Source organism: Pangasianodon hypophthalmus, chromosome 9 (genome assembly GCF_027358585.1).
Source record: "Pangasianodon hypophthalmus isolate fPanHyp1 chromosome 9, fPanHyp1.pri, whole genome shotgun sequence".
Taxonomy (NCBI): Eukaryota; Metazoa; Chordata; class Actinopteri; order Siluriformes; family Pangasiidae; genus Pangasianodon; species Pangasianodon hypophthalmus.
Window position 1 is genome coordinate 18,679,804 of NC_069718.1, and position 20,755 is coordinate 18,700,558.

Genomic DNA, 20,755 nt, shown 5'->3' on the forward strand with positions numbered 1-20,755 from the left:
AAAAAAAAAAAAAGATGGCGTAGTTCAAATTATTTTTCTCTAAATCCATTTTCACAGCTATTGCTAATTACTGGTTTTCCAGAGAAATCCATTGGATCCATTGAAATAATTTTTTCTCTATCATTCAAGATAAATAATTTATGCTACAACAAGTTCTGTATCTGTACATGTTCAGCTAATAAACAATATTACTGAACATGCAAGAAAATTATTACACACTTAAATCTACAATGGCCTGTACCTCATTACTACAGCCTCCCTTTTGTTCCTTGAACCCTGTATTATGAAAACAAGAAAAAGCTATGCATATATTAAGGTATTTGGATTGAGTGAGAAAATTAGATATTCCCAATATCAGCATGTGTCGCCAGAGCATTTTGTAGCTATACTTGTTAAATACCCTTCTTCACTGAACGCACACTTGAATTCTCAGAAAATTGTTACTGACAAATGAGCTCATTTAGCTCAGTGACACAGGTTAAATAAACTGGTACTTTTTAGAATACCTGTTTGTGCAAAAGGACCAAATAAAGGATAAAAAAATCACTCAGGATAATTTCCAGATAATCTTGAGTAAAGTAAAGAGTGACAAAAATGGGAGAGTGGATTCTGTTTCAGAAGTTTTACTTGTTCAAGCAACATAGCACCCAAGAAAAAAACTGGGTGAATATACATAAATGGTAGAAAAGAATGTGCTGAAAGGTTATCTTATATGAATCATATGAAGTTATATTTAAACATCAGAAATATTTGGTGCAATTAAAATATTTTTTAATTGTCATATTACATTTCTAAACATTACTGTAGCTAGATAAAGATTCAAACTGAGCTGTGCAGTTTTTGTCCTCACAGCACTGACAGGTGAACTTGTCAGCCCAGGCAGTAAGGTCAGTGACTTTATACATCCCATCCATCTTCTGTATATTAAAGCTGTTTATGTTGAAGTGTAGGTAGTCATCTGAGTCATAGCTTTTACAGACACAGTGTCCATTACCTTGACAGAAGGTCACTGCACAGTTCAGCCACAGGTGTAACATTGACAGCATACGTATTTATTGTTAGACAAGTATATAGAAAGAGATTCATATGATTCCTGAAAAGTAAGTTTGAATTACAGGCAAAGTATTATTCATCATCACCTACGGCTCTAAACATTGACATACAGTGGGGTCCAAAACTCTGAGAGCACTAGTGAAAATGCTTCTATTTTGCATTATTTTCTAATCTAATACAACAATTTTCAATAGAAAATTATATTATTGACAACAACTTGAGTGAAAAGTAGAATCTTAGTTTATTAGTATTTGGTATGTCCCCTTTTTGCTATAATAACAGTGTGCACTCGAGCTGGCATGGACTCCACAAGTTGCAAAACCTTATGATCCATTTTTGATCAAATTCATTGGAGTGTCGTTTGAACACATGCTTCAATAGAAGAGGAGAGAAAATCTGACCTTTTGTACAAAGCAGTTAACATGGTCAATAACACTAATTTGCTTACATTTATAAAGGGACCTAGAAATAGAAATAGAAATAATCTGCTTACATTTACTGTAAATAGGGACCTTGAATATTAAATATTCAAGATATTGAACATTTACTTTCTTTGTTTTTAAAATTTAAAATTCTAAAACCTTCTGTTTATTTCCAATTTTAAATGAAAAAAAAAAAATCCCAGATATTCAGTGTGGTCTCAGACTTTTGAACCCCACTGTACATCAGAGGAAACAATACATATTGTGAATAAAAATAATTTATTTTAAAAAATTAAGCATAAAACTCCACAAATATTGGGCTACATTACTATTGCATATTTTTCTTAATCAAGTTCTTGGATGCCTCTGCAGTGTAGGACTACATATTGGCTTATTCCCAGCTCCAACAGAACCATTTTAACCTCATTAAGCACTGTGTTAATTACTGCAGCTGATGGGTTGAGTCAGATGTTAAAGAGCAAAAAATCTTGTTTTGTAAAGAAAATGGAATTAAAAACTAATATGATTTATAAAAACACAAGTCATTGCCATGTCATTAAAATCATAGCTAGAGCCCCACGGCACACACCAGTGTTGAGGCAGCTGCTTTGCGATTGTAACTGGATATAATATAAGCTAATAGTAAGAAGTTCTATGTCCTGGAATGGCCAAGCCAAAGCACTATATATTCTGCAGTAAATTATTATTATGTTCACTGTACATTATTTATGTAGCAGTAGACATTTACTTCAGTCATGTAAAAAAACATGAACCTTTACAAATTACTAATATAGATGTGGCTAAAGATGAAACATCACAGGTAATCAGTGGAATGCAGTCATTTATAATTGCAGGATTCGGGACAGGAGGAAATGAGTGTTCTTAAGATGTTGATTTGAATTCTCCAGAAGGTTTATTTCCTCATTTCATTCAGTGTAAAATGTGTGACTTTCTTGAAAACTATGACAATTCACCTAGCAGATATGCAGCAAGCAGTACTGTCAGGTGTCCAGCGACACTTCTATCACTATACTCAAATCCGGAGGGAATTTGAGCTGTGCATTTCTTGTCCTCATAGCACTGACAGGTGAACTTGTCAGCCCAGGCAGTGAGGTCGGTGATAGAAGGTTCCCCAGTGATGTTATACATCCCATCAATCTTCTGTATATTAAAGCTGCTTATGTTGAGGTGTAGATAGTCGTCTGAGTCATAGCTTTTACGGACACAGCGCCCATTGCCTTGACACAGCAGGTCACTGCACAGTTCAGCCGCAGTTGTAACATTGATGATGTATTTATTTAGTGTGTTAGACAAGTAGGCAGAAAGGGATTCACATGATGCCTAAATGAAAAGAGAAGTTAAATTAAATTATACTTATAATAATGAGTATAATAAGTCCAGCTCCAGTCCATAAGTGTGAACCAGATTCTAGTGAAAGGTCAATGAGTCATTAATCTAGTGTTTAAAACATGTAAATATTTTTTTACATTCTTTCTGCAGACAGAGATAAGGCAGATAGGTATAATGGGTTGCCATATTACTCTGATATAGTAGAACAGGGGTTCACAAACTTTTTGTAGCCTGGGAATAAATTCCTGTAAAATAAAATGTATTTTACATGTAAAATAAATGTAAAATAAATTCCTTGGACCCCCTCACTACAGATTTATTTCATGAACAATATTTAAATGTGTACAATAATATTTTAGGTTCAAGTTGGCATTATATCTAGTCCTACTTGTTTTTGAGTTGTTGAGGTTTGGATTAAACTCATTCAGTTCAACTGGCCAGTCAAACGGGTCAATAAGAGTTCAATGATAAATAGACTAATTTTGGCAATTATTGGTTGTGATGTTCACCAGTGTAACTAAATTAAAAAATCACTGACTCCCTGCCACTGCTTTACAGACGCCTGGGAGACCCTGGACCCCACTTTGAGAACCATTGCATTAGGACACATGCTCAATTAAATCAGTTAAATCATGAATAACTGAGCATCTACACCGTCAATTGATTAATAATGTTCTATTCATTGCACTGATTACTGATGTGTTTTTTTAAATATTCACGTACAGCAAAATACTCAGTTTAATGCTAATGTGCTGGAAACTGCAGCTGCCAGGCCATTTTTATGGTGCACATGGCAGTTTTAAGTGTTGTGTGTTATTTATGTACTCTAGATTTGGACCAATATCTAAGGGGAAAAATATCTGTACTACACATATCTGTACCATACCCTGAAATAAATAATTAACTGTAGGCCATGGTATTTATAGCATTATTTGTGGGAACACCTTACCTAAACATAATCCTTCTAATTTGAAATCTTTCAGTCCTTTGATTTTTGTGAAATGCCACTGAGAAACACTGAGTCACAATAAAGATGACATAAGAAATATTACCTTGTCATTAAAATCATAGCTAGATCCCCATAGCACACATCCAGCAGCCCCCAGAGCTGCACTCTCACCAATACTCCGAATCAGATCAACCTGAGGAGAGCCAAAATGACACATATACATAACAATTTTGCATCAGTATTTTTTGTGATTGCTGCATTGCTGTGCTATAAAAGAAATTTACAGAAATGTCCATGTAGAAAAACGCTTGCCTCTTGCATGTATTGCTCTTTCTGTTCCAGCAAATGGGGTCGCAGGTACAAATAAATAGGTGCAGTGTAGGGCCGCTGAGGCATATCTGCGACTCTCATCGCCTCTAGCACCTGGTTTCGGATGAATAGCGCTGCTTTCTGGGTTCCACTTATAGAAACAGGCATGTATGCTGATGGTAAGAGGGCGGTGCTTGCCTCCCACATCCAGAGAAGTTCAGTATTTAACTGTATTGTGGTCTGAGAGCATCTCCCTGTATAGCTTGGTTTCTCAAAATCGTAGTTGTAGCAGTCAGGAAACAAATAAAAGCCCCAGAGAAAATTTGGTCTTTGTGAGATTCCTAACTTCAACGTTTCTTCCATGAAACTTCTGGCAGCTTTCTCAAATTGCTCTTTGGCTTTCACTGTAGCTTGTTTGCTTGTGAGGGATGGATTCTGTTGAAGGGTGTAGTTTATGGATAGCGCCTTATAGATCTCTCTTAAGTCTGCATTTCTGTCAAACAAAGGAAACCACTCCTCCCAGTCCAGGACAGCCAGGCCAGGTATGGATGATGGAATGTACTGGTTGAACTCTTTTTTGGCTTTTTGCAGACTGGCATTTAGGTTTCCCTTCTGTGGAATGCCACCATTGTACTGTGTCAAAGTTTTAACGTCTGTGTAAGGAAAGAGCCCTATTCGATTTTTGTAGAAGAGAGTCAGTGTTTGGTTCGGGACTTTGGCTGGTGTGGTGACGGCCTGAAACACATCCAAATCCAGTGGCACCTGCAGTTGATTGCATCTGTAGATGGGGGCATTCCATATGACCACAAACGGCCTAGTGAAAAGTGGAGCTGCTGTTGGAGGAGGAGCTGCTGAAAAACACAACCCAGCCAGGTTCAAAAGGATGAGGGAAGTTAGTTGCTGCATGTGTCTCCGTGTGAGCAGTGTGGTGCAGCCTGTAATTTCTACCTAGAAGACAAAAACAAGTACATCAGTCATACTGTTAAGACTTTTAAACTACAACACTTTGTGAGTCTACCATATGTTGCCATAGAGCCAATCTCAGGTGAACTTTAATCAGGTATTTCATGATTAGAGAACAACACAGTAAAAATGACACATTTGAGCAGAACACCACAGAAGAGATTTTGTATTCCCAAAGGAACATTTAGACTTTTAACTTTTAACTTTTAACTGATATTGTCTTGAGTTTTGCACTTTTAATGTCTTAACAAATAAAATTGAGTATTGTTGTTACTTCTAATAATAACTGAAAGTTTTTAAAATACATTAAATTTCTTGCTGGTATTTCTTTGTCTCCTTTATTTTATTCTAAGATGCAAATATTTGCTGTATTTCTATTGTAGAGAAACAGTCCAATTCCATCAGTGCCAGAAATTTGTTTTGGATGATGCTTTTGATGACTATTGACTGTCAACCATCATTGTCTCCATTTTGATGTGTCGTTTGCCTGATTGTTGTTTTATATCATTGTCCCTGTCATTTGTTTGGCTTGTTTGTGTTGTTTGGATGTGTCCTTGTCTTGTGTCTGCGTCTGTATGCGTCATTCACTTAGTGTATGTGAGGAGGCCTAATAACTTTATAATGATTTAACTTGCTTTTAGAAGCTATTTAGCAAGCAGAGCACCAGCAATAGAAATAAATGCTTTCATTTTGTGTGAAGAACATTTTGACCAGTCCAGCAAAGAAGAGGTTTATTACAGACATTAACAAGGTGTTGCACAAAGAAGACGATGTATGGAATCTCATACAATAGAAAATGTGATTAAAAACAGGAAACCTTTTGTCACAGCTGAGACATTTCATTGTACCTCATCCCAGTGTTGGTTTTAGGCACAAATGTACTTCTCTCAAATATAAGTGTTAAGTGCATATTCATAATTATATATAAAACACATTTTGAAAGTGAGTGACTATGCCAATGGATGGAATGCTAGTTATATTTTTATGAAACAATTTTTTTTTTCTATTTACAAAAAAGAAATTTCCCAAACATGCCAATACATGCATCAAAGAATACTCAAAAAAAAAATCAGTCAACATACTCATTTATTTATAGTGCATTCAGGGTCAGGCAATATATGCCTTCACATAATATTTGATTAACATTACTGCCAGTACAAGATTATTAATACAAAATTCATTATGAATCAATTCATTATAAAATGCATAAGATGTGATTTTAGTGTTATGTTAACCTTTAGCAGATGAGGTAAAAATTGGCACCAATTTGTAGAAATGCTATTCAAAGAAAAAAGAAATGTGAAAAGACACTATTGACAATATTTTGTTTATTTTATGTGGTTATGAAGTTAATGGATTATAACAATCAGGCATCATCCAAACATCTTTAGTATGTTCTACATAGTGATTTGTGTGGTATTGTAGAAATTGACATTCAGAAAAGTTGAGAAAAATGACTCAAAATGAGGTATATGCATTAATTCCTCTGTTTCTGATAACATTGCTGTGCTTGGTTTCAAAAGAAAATGCAAAAATAGGCTACATTTTAGTACTGGAATAAGTAAGGTAGTAATGTTTGTGAATGGTTTGTGGTGATTATGCAGTTTGTCTATATATATTTAGAAACATTCAAAGAGTACTAAGTTTAAAAAAAAATAATTACAAAGCTAGAGATTATCCAGTTTTCCTCTTTTCAGGATTTATAAAAAACTTTGCAAAAGATTTATATTTACATTTGTCTAACATTCAGGTTGTCTTGTACCATGCTTTTTGGTAATATTTTCAAGTGATATGGGTTGATGAAACAAGAACTGAAAATGAATTAGCATATGACTTGAAGTGTATGTATTTTTCAGGTAAATGAGATTGTGATAGTTTACTTTAAAAAATACATTATTCTTCTTTTCCCATGTAGGTAGGTAAAGCAATTAAAAAAAACCTTATGTCTAGTTTAAACTGAGAAGCTGTTTTGTAATTATTATTGGATTACTGGACATTAGATAACTTTAGATAAATCACTTACTACATTTTTGTCTTATGAAGTGGCAATCAAACTAGTCACACAACAGAGAGGATTAATTAAGTGCTTTTTTAATATGGCCTCTCTAAGACTACTTTTTTTTTTTTTTGCATTCTTACAATGATGAGCCAAGGGTCAATCAGTAACTTTGGGGTCATCAGCAAGTGGCGTGTGGAATGCAACCTTATTAACCATATATGTGCATTATTAAGAGCTATATAGATGGCGAATTTCAGTCAAAAAAACTTCTCAGATAAACAATATTTGCTTAGTTTAATATTGTAGGGTTACTATAGTAAATTATGTAAGCAAGTACTACGGTTTGTGCAAACAAGGCTAACATTTTAACAAGTAGAAGTACAAGAAAGGTAGATGATATCAGGTAAAAACACTGACATAACAGTAAATGTAAGTAAACTATAGTCATTGACTATTTTCCTGTTTCTTCAAGTGATATCAACCTATAGCATGCCTACATAAAATAAAAAGTGTCTGCATACAAACACTGGTCACTACATGTGCCATTGGATAGCTGTGCCACAGTGTTTTAAATACAGCTAAAGGTAAACAGAATGAGCAGCACCACCAGGGCAAAGGCATTTCCTACAGACTCAGCGGAGCTCTCTGCCCCTCGATCCCCTTCTTCCTCCTCTACCTCCTTCTCTTTCTCCTCATCTGCTGTGTGCGTTGGCTCTGTACTGTCACAGCGCTCACCCTCATACCCTTCATAACAGTGGCAGTGGAACCTTTCTGCCAGTTGTTGTAGTTCATGCTGGGAATGCCAGCCAGTGACTGTGAATGTGCCATTGCGGTGTGAGAGGATGCGGTAGCTGCTGCGGCTCAGGTGCAAGAAATGCGGTGCCCGTGGGTCTCTCCGTACGCAACGACCGTTGGACTGGCACAGATATTCACTGCACACTTCAGCTGCCCGGGTCACATTGGTGATGTACTGGCCCAGTCTGTAGCTCAAAAATGTTCTTACCCTGGAGCAGTTTTGCTGCAATGACATATTAGGAACCAATTAATAAAGACTGATTAAACACCATGAAGTGTGTATGCACTGTTTTAAAATCACTGACCCCATACACAGTCCAACAAAAGGGATGGTCCATTTCCCATGAGATTGGAGTTTTTATTTATTTTTATCTAGGACACTAGGTTAATAAATATAATGTGTACATACTCTGTACTGGTAGTCAAATTACTATTAACATGCATATAACGGTATGTGATCAAAAAATGTTTGTTAATGTAGTTAGACTTTCACTCCTACACCATGTAGCAGGAGGGAAGTTTGAAATTATACCAAGTTTAACTGACACGAGAGCATGCTAATACATGCTAATACAAACTAAAATATAGCTCATGTGCTGTTTGGTTTAAGAACATAAGCTTATAGCACATACTGACTTTTTATGATAGTAATATTGGAATATTTAGATGAAATTAAGATGATTAGACCAAATTTTGTGGTGTGGCTGCAGTCCCAAGATAAATGAAGAGTTTCTGTGGGACCTAACAAAATGTACTTTCGTGACATTTTTATTTTTAATTAAAGAGATTTAAGCCCTATTGGTAAGGTCTATACTGTGTGCCAAGATATCAGCCAATTCCTTCCAATATGAGCTCACACTTGGAACTGTGATGATATTCAGATTATTTAGGCTAATTATAAGCCAGTCAGACTTTGATTTAATGCTACCATCACATTAATAACATCATTCAGGTATGTCCGTTTTTCCCTTAAACTTGTTCAGCGATTTGTCCCTGCTCTAAAAATATCTCAAATTAACTTGCTAGTATAATGTTTAATTACCAATAAGTTATTCAAGCAAAACTCTTTTTAATTTTTAAAGACATTGTGCCGTGCTATTAAAAAAAACATTTGTCTGCAAATATTAATGCAGTTACTTTAGGTTTTATTAACTTATGAAATATTAAAAGTAAGTAAATAAAACAGTAATTGTGGCATGTACAAACATTTGGACACCCTACTAAACCAGTGCTTAGTAACACCCTCTTTGGCAGATATCACAGCTAGCAACCATGTTTTGTAGCCAGCTAGGATTCTGTTCCTTCTTCCTTCTTCCACTCTTCCTTGCAGAATGTTTCTAGTTCTAAGATACTCTTGAGCCATCTTGCACGCACGGCATGTTTAAGATCTACCTTTATAAGATGATCATCAGGTCAGGGAACTACGACTGCCATTCCAAAAGCTTCAACTTGCATTTCTTGAAGTAGTTCATGGTGGATTTTGAAGTACACTTTGGATCATTCTCCTGTTGTAGAAGCTAATCTTATTTCAGCTTCAGTTTCTTGACTGACTACCTCACATTTGCTCACAGAATTTGCTAATATTTACCGGAATCCATTTTTCTATTTACCTGTGCATTGTTTCCTGTGCCACTGGCTGCCACACAACCCCATAGCATAATAGACTCAACCTCATGCGTAAGAGTAGGCAAGATGTTCTTTTCATCAAAAAGAACACCTGCTCCTTTTTTTCTCCAAACATACCTTTGGTAAAAGCGTTCCATTTTTCCTTCATTAGTCCACAGCACTTACTTCCAAATTGCCTCTGGCTTATCTAGATGTTGTTTAACATACTTCAGATGTTGACTTTTGTGACTTTTGTCAGTTAAACCTTCCTGCAAGTCCATTCGAAGGTTTGCTTTGCCTTTCAGTCCAGCATACAGGCATTTCTATCTGAGAGTTTTCTTCGTCTTCCACATCTTGCCTTGACTTGACTGTAACTGCTATTTCTTAATGATATTTCAGACAGTGGAAATTGTGAGCTGGAAGTGCTTTGATATTTTTTATAACCTTTCCCTGCTTTGTATGCTGCAATGAGCTTCATTTTTAGATCCTCAGTCAGGAGCACATGGTTCTTAAGTGTTAGCACAAGGTTTGAAGAGTCTGAGAATTTATTAGGCTCTGGAATTGCTATTCTGAAAGAAAATCTTGGCCAGCCTAGCCAGTCAATTAAGTTAATTAAGTTCTGAGATTTTACAACTGGAAGGGTGTCCAAACTTTTACACATGCCACACTTCTAAGTTAATCACATATAAAGTACCTGTGCATTGACATGGGTTATAGTTTGAAGAGGTAGTATTTACTTCCTTTCACTCTAAAAATCAATAAAATATGTAATTTTGTGAGGGTGCCCAAACTTTTGCCTACAAGTGAATCTAGTGATTTAGTGATGCCTTAAGCCAGGAGATATGAATGAAAGGTTTTTAAAAACCCATTAAAGTCACTTACTCTAGAAGATGTGAGGTTAAGGTCACCCCAGATCACAAAGCCTGCAGCACCTAAAGCAGCACTTTCCCCTATTGTGTGCATTAAATCCTTCTGTGAAACACAATAAAATGCCGTTACAAAGGGTTTGCTGTATGATGTATGATGAAGTATGTATAATGAAGTAGACATGCACCACCATGCTCTTGGTGATCAGAGTAGTCAGTCAGAATTTGCAGACTTCCCTCTAGGTAGACCATTGTACTGAAACCATGTTAGGAAATGACCTCCTACAGCATAACACAGCCACCATTATATTCCTTTGTCACTTACCTGTACATAATTTATAATTGCTTGTTTTCCTGTGTTTATGATGCAAATAATTTTGTATTAATTGCATAACTTGTTCATCCGTAGATGCACTAAGGAATGCTAAATGTCTCACCACAAGAGGGTGCACTTGGTTTCACATCTCATGTAAGCATGTAAACCAAGTAACTCTGGAAAGCAATATGGATGCAGTCTCAGTGTTGTATTATGGCTTTTACCATTAAACCTAGTCAGAGTTTATAGCTGGGGTTAGGGAACAGGGTGGCAATGTCAACAATGTTACACCAGGAATGCCCTATACACACTAAACCAGGGACAAACCAAGAACCAATACCCTGCAGCTTAGGCTTGCTTGAGAAACAAACAATACATAGCAACGTTCAGGGGAAATAAGGAACAGGTGAAACCAATTAATAGAGGATTTGAGAATTAGCAGAAATAGGACACAATGGCTAAACACAGAAAGTGATGCCCCAATGGTCACTAACAAGTGTACAGTGTATGGAATTAATATGGAAAATGTGACAAAACAGCTGCCGAGCATAAACAATCTTACAGTTTACAGTAGACATGTTCCATTTTTTTTATGTCACTGATTCATTAACTGGATAATGCATTATATTAATATGTTTTAATCATATCGTGTTATGTATTTCACATGTTCCCACCTTGGTCCTGGAGTACCTGAGCATTTTAGTGTTTTCCTTGCTCAGGCACACCCCATCCAATTAATCAAGTAATTAACAGCCCTTCCTCAGTTAAAGTAGGTGTGTTAGAGCAGGGAAAATACTCAAATATGCAGGACCGGGATACTCCAGGATCAGGGTTGGGATCCCCTTTACATGCTATAAGCAGTATGTGTATTTACCTGTGTTAGGAAGGTCATGGCTTCATCTCTGTAACCGAGCCGTGTGTACACAAAAGTGGGCAGCTCGTAGGGCAGTGAGGTCATGGAAGCAAGCCTTAGAGACTCCAGCACCCTGTTCTGGCAGAAGTGCAGGTTGCGAATGCTGTCCATGTGGCCTCTACGGATAGCCATTGCAGGGAAGAGTGCTGTACTGCTGTTCCACAACCAGAGCAGTTCATCATTGCGGACACTCTCCAGCATGGGGCAGTAGCCACTGTAATTGTGCATGTGCACATTGTAGTTATGGCAGTCTGGATATAGGTAGAAGCCCCATAGGCCTTTTGGTCGAGCACGTGTGCCAAGCTCCAGTGTTCCCTGCATAAATGCCATAGCACTCTTTTCGAAGCGTAGACGTGCCAGTTCCTCTATCTGATCTTCTGTCACATTGACATATGCTCGGGAGACAAGTTCACGTGAGCGTTTTCGATAGATGTCTTTCTTCTCCCAGTTGCGGCTCCACTGTGGCCTCCAATACTCCCAGTCGATGACGGCTAGGCCTTGGAAATCTTCTGAGGGAATGAAGTGTGCAATGTCTTTGCTAGCTTTGCTGAGGTGAGCTTCCAGACTGCAGTTCTGAGGAAGGCCTCCATTCACGGCCTCACCTTGCTCTGTATAGAATGGATAGTAACCCAGACGGTTTGGATAGAAGATGGTGACATCCTGGCCTGTATGAACAGCTCGTGGACTGCCACTAATGTGAAAAAGGTCCAGATTGATGTTCATGTTGTATTTGAGGGCACACAAGTCAAGTGGTGCATTCCATGCAGCCAAGAATGGCTTGCGGCCCACCAGGGGCAGCTTGGCAGGTTTCTGGCTGAATGCAGCATGGACCAAGAGTAATAGCCAGGAGAGCACAAGGGCACAAGCAACAGGCAGGGCTTGATGCAAGGCCCCGCAGGGCACACAGGGCATCCTGCTTTCTGACTCAGCAAAGAGAACTGTCAAGCATCCTGTGAGCAAGGACAGGGACAGGATTAGAGATGAATGAGATGGAGTTGGCCCAACAGTGGCACTTATTTTAGCACAAGGTGGAGATTTTCCAGACCCAAAATTAAAACCGAATGTGTCTTTTTGTCCAATTACAATTTCTGCTCAGTTAGCCAACCAGTAGTAGAACGAAACAGTTGGTCTTCGCAGCCGTTAAGCTCACTCTCAGCAACTGTTGATGTTGAGCTTAATGATACATATGTAAGGAAATAGGGATGGGTCAATCATTAAGTCTCAACACAGTTCAATGAAAAATTAAAATCACTCTAAAATAAAAAAAAAATGCAAACAAAATATTGAAAAACAAAATACAGTCCAGGAATCTATGGGTAATTTAATCACAATGATACCCTTAGACCAGTTTAAGTTATGAGCAGAAAGCAAAAGAAGTCAAACAATGGAGTGGTTTTTCTGGGCCTCTTGCTGGTTTAACTGTTGTTTAGATGGCACCTTGAGGATTTCATTCTGCAACCAAAGCATGCTTGGCTGACCATTATTGTAATAAGCACATCCAACCGCAGGTACACACCATCATGGTAGCCACATACCCATAATCATAGCTGCCCTTGCCAGAAGCCTGCCTGAAAACTGGAGCTTCTAGTCAGATTTCTCCCAACACATGGCGATGTTCATAAGGAATTACCATGTATTTGGGGTCTCTCATTATTTTTTTGAAAAATGTTGTGGTTCTCTCCTGAAATGTCGTTGTAATGAATCTGCACGTAAAATTCAGAAAAATGTTAGTCTATACTAAGTTGCTAAAATGCTGCCATTTTAGATAATGTCACAGTTGAGGTGGTGTTTTGCACAAACAAGGTCAATACGTAGGTAGAAATTGAGTCTGAAAATCTTTTAAATAGAAACTCCACCACAGGATTTACAACATCTAGCTATGTATGGAATCATTCTGTAGTAACCATGGTGATAATAACATGTCGTCAGATATTATTAATGACAGTCATCTGCTAAAGCAATAGTTGAAAAGTGGGGTTCAGGATGAAACATTACAGATGAAGGCAGACTGCTGATCACTGGGGTGGTTACTTTAGTGAGCTGGAAAGTTTAGCTGAAGGCGCTGGATCTTTCTGCTTATGGCATGAGTCCCATGCAATGAGGGGGGAAAATTATACCACATCCTGCACAATCAGGAACAAGCCTTCAAGATATAACTGTTTATACTTGGGTGGAATTGGTAATCTTTAGTAACATTTCCATAGGCAATAGAAACTGGTTATAGCAATAAAAACAGGTTATATTATATATATATATATATATATATATAAAATATATTGCTTATTGCTATAACCTGTTTCTATTGTTATAGAGAGCTTATATATATATATATAAGCTCTCTATAACAACACTACCAACAGAAGAACAATGAGAGGTTATACTGATCTGCATTTTTTTTAATTGCATAAAATTCGTTCATAAAGTATTCAAAATCTCTAGGACACAAAAGCAAACTATACACAATTGCAACACTGTTGGTGTTGGAAAGATGTATTTATCTCTGAGCTTCCTGAAAACCTCAACTGTCTCTGGTAGTAATTATGATAAGTGTTTGTTGGTAAATGTTTTTTATGAAAGCTTTCAGTCAGCGTCTTCAGAGAAACCACAGACGGCACAGAGACAACCTGATGAAAACACTACAGATCATCTTCATTCAACTTGGAAATATAGGGCTAAACGCAAACAAATATAACACGCAATGGTTTCCACAAGTGAAAGCAGCTGTTCTTCAATAACCCAAGCATAGATCTCACTTTATGTAGAGTGGTTTAGTATGAAAGACATGAGCAGAGTTGCATTTTAAGCATCATTCAATAACATTTATTTCCTCTATTTATTATGCATAGATAATTAGGTAAAATTTCAGTTATTGTAAATTCTCATAAACAGGAAGTAACTGTATTCTTTCCACTGGTATAATTCAAATATTGTCCTTAGTTTATTCATTTATACATGTGGTTGATTTTTGGAGGGTGAAGCAACCTTAGATATGAAATGATCTAAATTACTGTATATCCTACTCACATTTCCTCAGTTAATTTGAGGTTATTACATGAATTGCTTGCTTTTAGGCTGTAAGGAAGGACCTTGTGACCTCTTAACAACCCCAGACAGCAATCTAGAGCCTGGTTTTGACTGTATACTTTGTTGATAACTACTTTTAAACAGTACAGCTGCAATCCATTGAAGAAATTTAGCGTTAAATGCAGTCTTTACTTCTTACACAGGTCACAGTTTCTGTATTATTCCCTAGATGACATCCTTTGCAGGACTCTTAAATACTAATCATAGTTAGTTACTAAGATGTGCTTTATGTTGCATTGCATGTAAGACAGTAGTGTAGAAACACACAAATATGTAGTTGTCTTCTCTATAGAGTTTTAATAGCAAAGGTAATACTGTGTATGTGTGAGTGTGTGTGTGTGTGTGTGTGTGTAAGAGTACTCACTCGAAGTTTCTGCAAGTCTGTTTCAGCACCACTGCCCTGGGCGCACGTTACATGGCCCTTTCTGTGTCCCCAGTATGTGAACATACTTTCTGTTGCACAATTCATACACCACTCTTTTATATACAGAGGCAGAGAATGGGAGAGTAAAAAAAGTGAGAGTTTCCTGAGAGGGAGGAGAAAACAACCACTGAGTCTCAAGGGAAGGGAACCACAACACTGTGATTAACATAGAGGGAGGAGAGAGAGAGAGAGAGAGAGAGAGAGAGAGAGAGAGAGAGAGAGAGAGAGCAAGGACTCCATATTCCATTGACAGGGTAAGTAAGAATGTGTGTGTATGTGTATGGGAAGGTGGTGTGTGTGTGTGTTTGTGTGTGTGTGTGTGTTTGCATTAGTTCCACATCTAACTCACCTCTTCACCTTTACTCCTTGCATGTTAATGGCCCATGTAGTTTTCATGGACAGCACTTTTTGTGTCAAGACTCTACAGCTCCTCATATCACTCTTCCTCTGACCTGTCATTGTCTTGTTTTGCCCTCTTAGTCATTGTCTGTTGTCATTGTAGACTAGACATTAGTCAGAAATGTATTTTGGTAGATATAATTAAGGTTGAGAAAAACAATACTTCCAAAGGTGGCACTGTGCAGTGCTACAGTTTTATGCTGATATGCCAGGTCTTAACATTAACCATAGCTAAAGAGTGGTGTTTATAGATGCTTAATAATCTAATCCTAAATAAATATGGTGTAGGTTGTACATATCTGTCTGGCTTTTGCTATGATTTACTATGGTGCCAGGTGGTGGGGTGGTGATCTCTGAAGGGGCCACACTCATCTCTTCTCCGAGACCTCTGGAATGGAACGCCAGGCACCAAGCTCTTGTTATACGGTGCATAAAGACAGAGAAGGTAGTGTGAACATGGAAAGATAATGCTGTTGTGATCCTATCATTAAGTTATGTCCCTGCTAATCATAGTGATTTTGCACTTTCAGGCATCCATATGGCAGGCACTCTAACTGGGGCATGCAAAAACATACATTCATTTTCTACAGTTCTTTTCCTCAAACTCTATCATTTAAGGCCTATGTATATGAAAGCTGTCATGTGTTTTTAATTGTATCTTTTATGTCTCACTCAGGAGCAGGATCACAGTGTAACTGGTACTCTTCTAATTAAACCAAGGCTGAAAGATTTTTCCAGGATTCTACATTGCTCTACTACTCATCAGAAATGTGTCTTGCTTGTGAGAGGCCAGGGTTAGGACCTGCAAAACTTACGCAGTAAAATAACCTGTGTAACTCCAACAAAGATCAATTTATTTATACTGAGCTCAATATGTATAAAACTACTAATAAAACCTTTAGCATTTTAGATTATTAATTCGATCTTGAAGACAGGGTATTTGTTATGCATTAAATATATGCGATATATGAATAAATCATATATTATAATGCCAGAGATTAATGGAATGGAACAATTGAAACATCTTGACCCTCCCTTTACTTGTTGGCAAATCAAGTGGTTTGTCATGTACAAAAGCGACAGAAGGCATTATAACTGATTAACAGACACAATAGTCACATTTGGATCCAGCAGTGGGTCATGCATAGCATGATCCATGGGTTGCTGGAGGCGTCCCCTCTCCTCCATGCAGTCGCCTTCCAGTCTGCGTGTAGCCAATGTGGAGACATGTTTGTTCCTATGGGAGGAGTGGGAGAGGAGAGGGGGTAAGAGTGCTTTAGAAGAAACCACATTCCCACAACCGAAGGAGTGGGGTGGTTGTGTTGGCCCAGAGCGCTGGATCTTTCCCCTGCCTCTTGTTCCCCAAGAGAAAAAAAGGCAAATGTGTTTCTGAGGTATAACTGGCAGCTACTATTCACATGAGCCCTTTTGAGTCTTGGAGGGAAATATTTACCTTCTTCAATAAAAACTTTTTTTTAGTTGAAGCCCTAGAAGTAATTTTGGATTATAATATGTGACTACTATGCTTTTAAGCACTTAGTTTCTTGTTATGATGTTCTTGTCATCTGCAAAACCAATCCTGCAATTTTTTTAAACGATTTCTTTCAAAACTTTAAACAGCAATTTGTGTGTGGATTGAGTCACAAGATGCATTTTTCTGGAGGCTCTGCAATTATAATTCAATCAATCCCAGTCTGACCCAGGTTTCTAAAGCAAGGAAACTATTAGGGACCTTTTATCCCTAATGTACCTTATCCATCTAAAAAGATTCCACCTTTTTTGGTTTGGAAACCCTTTCAGATTGGGTTCAAAACAGAACCCCTTTAGGGAATTAAGAACTTTTAACTATCAAAATAACATTCATGTACAATTATAAAGCGCACAGACACGGCAGACACAGGGTAACTCAAAAAACAAAAGGGCTTTTGCAATTGTGGGAGGAAGAACAGAGATGTGTAGATACTTTGATGTCCCAGTGAGGTTTGGTTGAAGTAGAACAACCAGCGTCTAAACCTCAGAATTCAACTTCACGATAGACTGCAACAGACCAAATGTAGTCCGGGAGGTTCATAACTGTGGCAATAAACCATTAAGTAAGTCCCATTCCTAGACTTGCTTTGTCTCTTTTTCTGATTCATGGCAGTTACTGAGAGCTAGTGGCTGCAGATGTCTAGGATATCCATATGGTTAGTTACATGTGGGAAAAGAGTTGGTCTGTCCCCTTATTTTGAACAATACACAGTGTAAACAAATGGATTTGTTGTGAGAATGGAATATTCTTCTGTTTTTTGTTTAGTTTTTTTTTTCTGGACCCGGAAAAAAATGATACGTTGGTCAGAGCTGTGAAAAATGTGTTCCATCAAAAGAACTGTGTAAGTGTTTTGTCACTTTTTAGTCCAATGCCTATTTTATTCAGTCAGTCAGTAAATTACAGGCTTCCTGTTTGCTGAAGTCACCTATAAACAGCAATTAGCAACAAGTGCATATGACACACCCTGTCCTTTTTAAAATGTAATACTAGCACTTGCAGGGGTCTATGTGTCCGTGTGTGTGTGAGTGTGTGGGTGTATGAGTGTGTGCGCATGTGTTGTGAGAAACAACCTATAGTAAAATTGTGACCATGGTTACCTCATCAATCTTTCTGCACTGGATGGCAAAATCAAAGCTCTTGCAAGTTGTTCCCATAACAGTCAGCTCTGCCAGCTTTCCATAATATTGCTCTTGGTAGGTGGTGTTGTGGATGTTGTGCATCCTATGTCCTTTTGCCTCTGACCACATTTCTTCATACAAGCTGGGAGGTCTGTTTCATTAAACCACAGTCTGGGCTGTGTGCCCTGGCATCAAGTTAAGACTCTCTTTAAGTTCGCAGCATCATGTAGTATTTGGTTTGCTTATTCAGATGGGGCAATTCTTTGCATCACAAACCAAGGATGAATTACATTTTCCCCACTCCATCTGCCAAAAACACTGCCACATGATCTAAACCATACTCCAAAACTAATGTGTTTTCTTTATTCTGGTAGTTTTTGGCATTTGAAACATACAGAAATTATTACTCCTGTTCTCAGTTCAGTGCATTTGAAAATGGCATTCCTGTAAATCAGGTTTAGCATATAAATAAATCATCATCTTAGCAGACGTGCCTTTAATTCATGAATACGCTTAGATTATTTAAGCCCATTATTAATTTCCCATGTAATCATGCAGGATGTTTTAGGTTACTGATTATGTTTTTTTTTTTGGGTTTTTTTGCAGTAGGGAAGTGACACTATTTTCAGAAAGTTAAACTCTCAAACTCCGGAAGCTAAAGGAAGAAATAGCTCATTGTGTGACATATATATGTACGTGTTCAACCACAAAGCCATCATGTTGCATTATATGAGCAGCAAATGGCTCATGATTGCAAAAGAGCACCAAAATATCACTTACTCAATCTACCCACAAACATACACAGCTTATGTTAATTGTATTACAGAGAATAATGTACGCAATATATATTTTACAGTAATTGCACGTATTGTAAGCACACAGATATTTGCTCTGCCCAAGGAAAGGGGCCTTTGTATGCCAATGCATCACTGCTGTAAAAAAAGTGTTTCACTTACTAAATATTATATTGTTGCTCCCACACAAAATGAAAAGTTTGCAACTTCTTGTAAATAATCATGGATCAATAATTTCCATTAATGTCCAGATTTGTGGTGGTGTTGCTGTAATCCAATTAAAAGGACTAAGAGTTTTGAAATACTTTTTTAACTGCCAGTCATCACTGGACATAGATTTATGTATTCCAGCCATCCACATTGCTCAGACGTACATGTGGAGATAATCATTTGTAGCAAGCATTTTAACAGAAGCAATGTTTAATGTAAACATTTTCTGTTCATTATTAATGTTAAACATGTTAGTGCTTTGCCTGAGAGACTAGCTTGTAAGTAGGATATGTTTTCTGTTTCAATCAGGAATCTTATCTACTGCAGGGTTTCATTCCAGCCCAATATAAACCACTCCTAAAAGTCATTTGAAGACTGAATACATATAGGTATTATAAGTAAATAAGTGGGATCAGCTGTGGGTCCTGAAATGGAAACCTGTGGATAAGCTGAAGTCTCCTGATATAAATCATACTAAACATTAAACATAAATGAACTCAGAGGCATATGTCAGTAGGACTTCGTTTTGTGCAGTACAATATACAATATTTAACTACTTATATAATTGAAATAATAAAAAAAAACTAAAGCTAAACAATAGAAATGAATGGGTGGCGCAGAGGTAGCATTGCTGCATCACAGCTCCAGGGTCCCTGCTTCAATCCCGAGCTTGGGTTACTGTCAGTGTGGAGTTTTCTATGTTCTCATCTTGTTTGCGTGGGTCTCCTATGGGTTCTCCAGTTTCCTCCCACGTCCCAAAAACATGCTGGTATGTGGATGGGCTATGCTAAATGATTGTGTGTGATTGTGTGTGCATGTTTGCCTGCCAGTGGCTTGGCATCCCATTGTGTGTTGATAAGTTATCCATGCTGTTCTCTCACCTCATGCCCAATATTTTCAGGATAGGCTCCAGAACCATCCACAACAAAGGATAAAGTGGGTATTGAAGATGAATGAATGAATGAATGAATGAATACTTGGAACAAAATGATGTGTTTCAGCACATATTTTTCTATGTTTTATCCAAAACCTCAATGAGAAGAAAAGAGGTGAAATGTGTGCTTACTTTTTCTCTGAAAACATGCCATTTGTGGTTAGCATGTGAGTGAAAGTAAAATGATAGTTAGTGGAAGAAAAAGGTCAGAGGAGACACTGCTGTGATCTGTGCATCTCTCTTTATTCTAACCCACTCTAATAATCAGAGGCACTGTGCTAATTACAATATTTCTACCTAAACCTGCAGAACAGAATGCACTGAGATGTTTTGTTTCAAAATGGAATGATGGATTATAAAACATTACAGAATAAGCAGTCATTTTTTTATCGAGTTGAATGTAAGATGTAGTTCAAATTTGATTTGTTGAATGTTATTCTGTTCTTCTACATCATACCATTATCATTCAAAGGCTTGTGATTGTGATTTACGGTTAAATCTTCCAGAACTACTGTTATCTGAAATTACAGTAATTACTGTCCTTGATTTGCTGAAAAAACTAACAATAAGACATGGGGATTTTAGCAGTTGATTCTAGAGTTGCATATGCTAAACAGAGATGCATCTCAATAAAAGGTTGAGCACTGTTTTACTACATATAACACAAATCACCAGCAGCACTCTTTTGGGTGATTAGCTTAATATGACATATTAGTACATA

General features: G+C 37.4%; 1 protein-coding gene across 3 annotated transcripts; it reads right to left on the bottom strand.

The window, feature by feature from the left end:
* Nucleotides 1-632: 632 nt before the first annotated feature.
* On the bottom strand, nucleotides 633-15,114 carry LOC113530148 (hyaluronidase-4). 3 transcript variants are annotated; one of them, XM_026919941.3, is made up of 4 exons: nucleotides 14,989-15,114; nucleotides 4,087-5,031; nucleotides 3,878-3,967; nucleotides 633-2,816 (listed from the first exon to the last, which is right to left on the bottom strand). In XM_026919941.3, exons 1-4 carry the CDS (start codon nucleotides 15,091-15,093, stop codon nucleotides 2,436-2,438), a joined length of 1,521 nt encoding a protein of 506 aa, XP_026775742.3. In that variant the 5' UTR covers nucleotides 15,094-15,114; the 3' UTR covers nucleotides 633-2,435. The 3 variants fall into 3 exon arrangements, with proteins under 3 accessions (XP_026775742.3, XP_026775741.1, XP_026775740.1); XM_026919940.3 differs by lacking the exons at nucleotides 633-2,816; nucleotides 3,878-3,967; nucleotides 4,087-5,031 and adding exons at nucleotides 6,360-8,063; nucleotides 10,328-10,417; nucleotides 11,502-12,713; XM_026919939.3 differs by lacking the exons at nucleotides 633-2,816; nucleotides 3,878-3,967; nucleotides 4,087-5,031 and adding exons at nucleotides 6,360-8,063; nucleotides 10,328-10,417; nucleotides 11,502-12,490 and having other exon boundaries at nucleotides 14,989-15,113.
* Nucleotides 15,115-20,755: the final 5,641 nt, after the last annotated feature.

Excerpts from the sequence above, each read along its gene's own strand:
- LOC113530148 (XM_026919941.3), bottom strand. The coding sequence starts at position 15,093 with ATGAATTGTGCAACAGAAAGTATGTTCACATACTGGGGACACAGAAAG. Across the intron at positions 5,032-14,988 it reads CAGACTTGCAGAAACTTCGA|GTAGAAATTACAGGCTGCAC; the intron begins GTGAGTACTCTT and ends TTTGTCTTCTAG. Across the intron at positions 3,968-4,086 it reads AAGAGCAATACATGCAAGAG|GTTGATCTGATTCGGAGTAT; the intron begins GCAAGCGTTTTT and ends GGCTCTCCTCAG.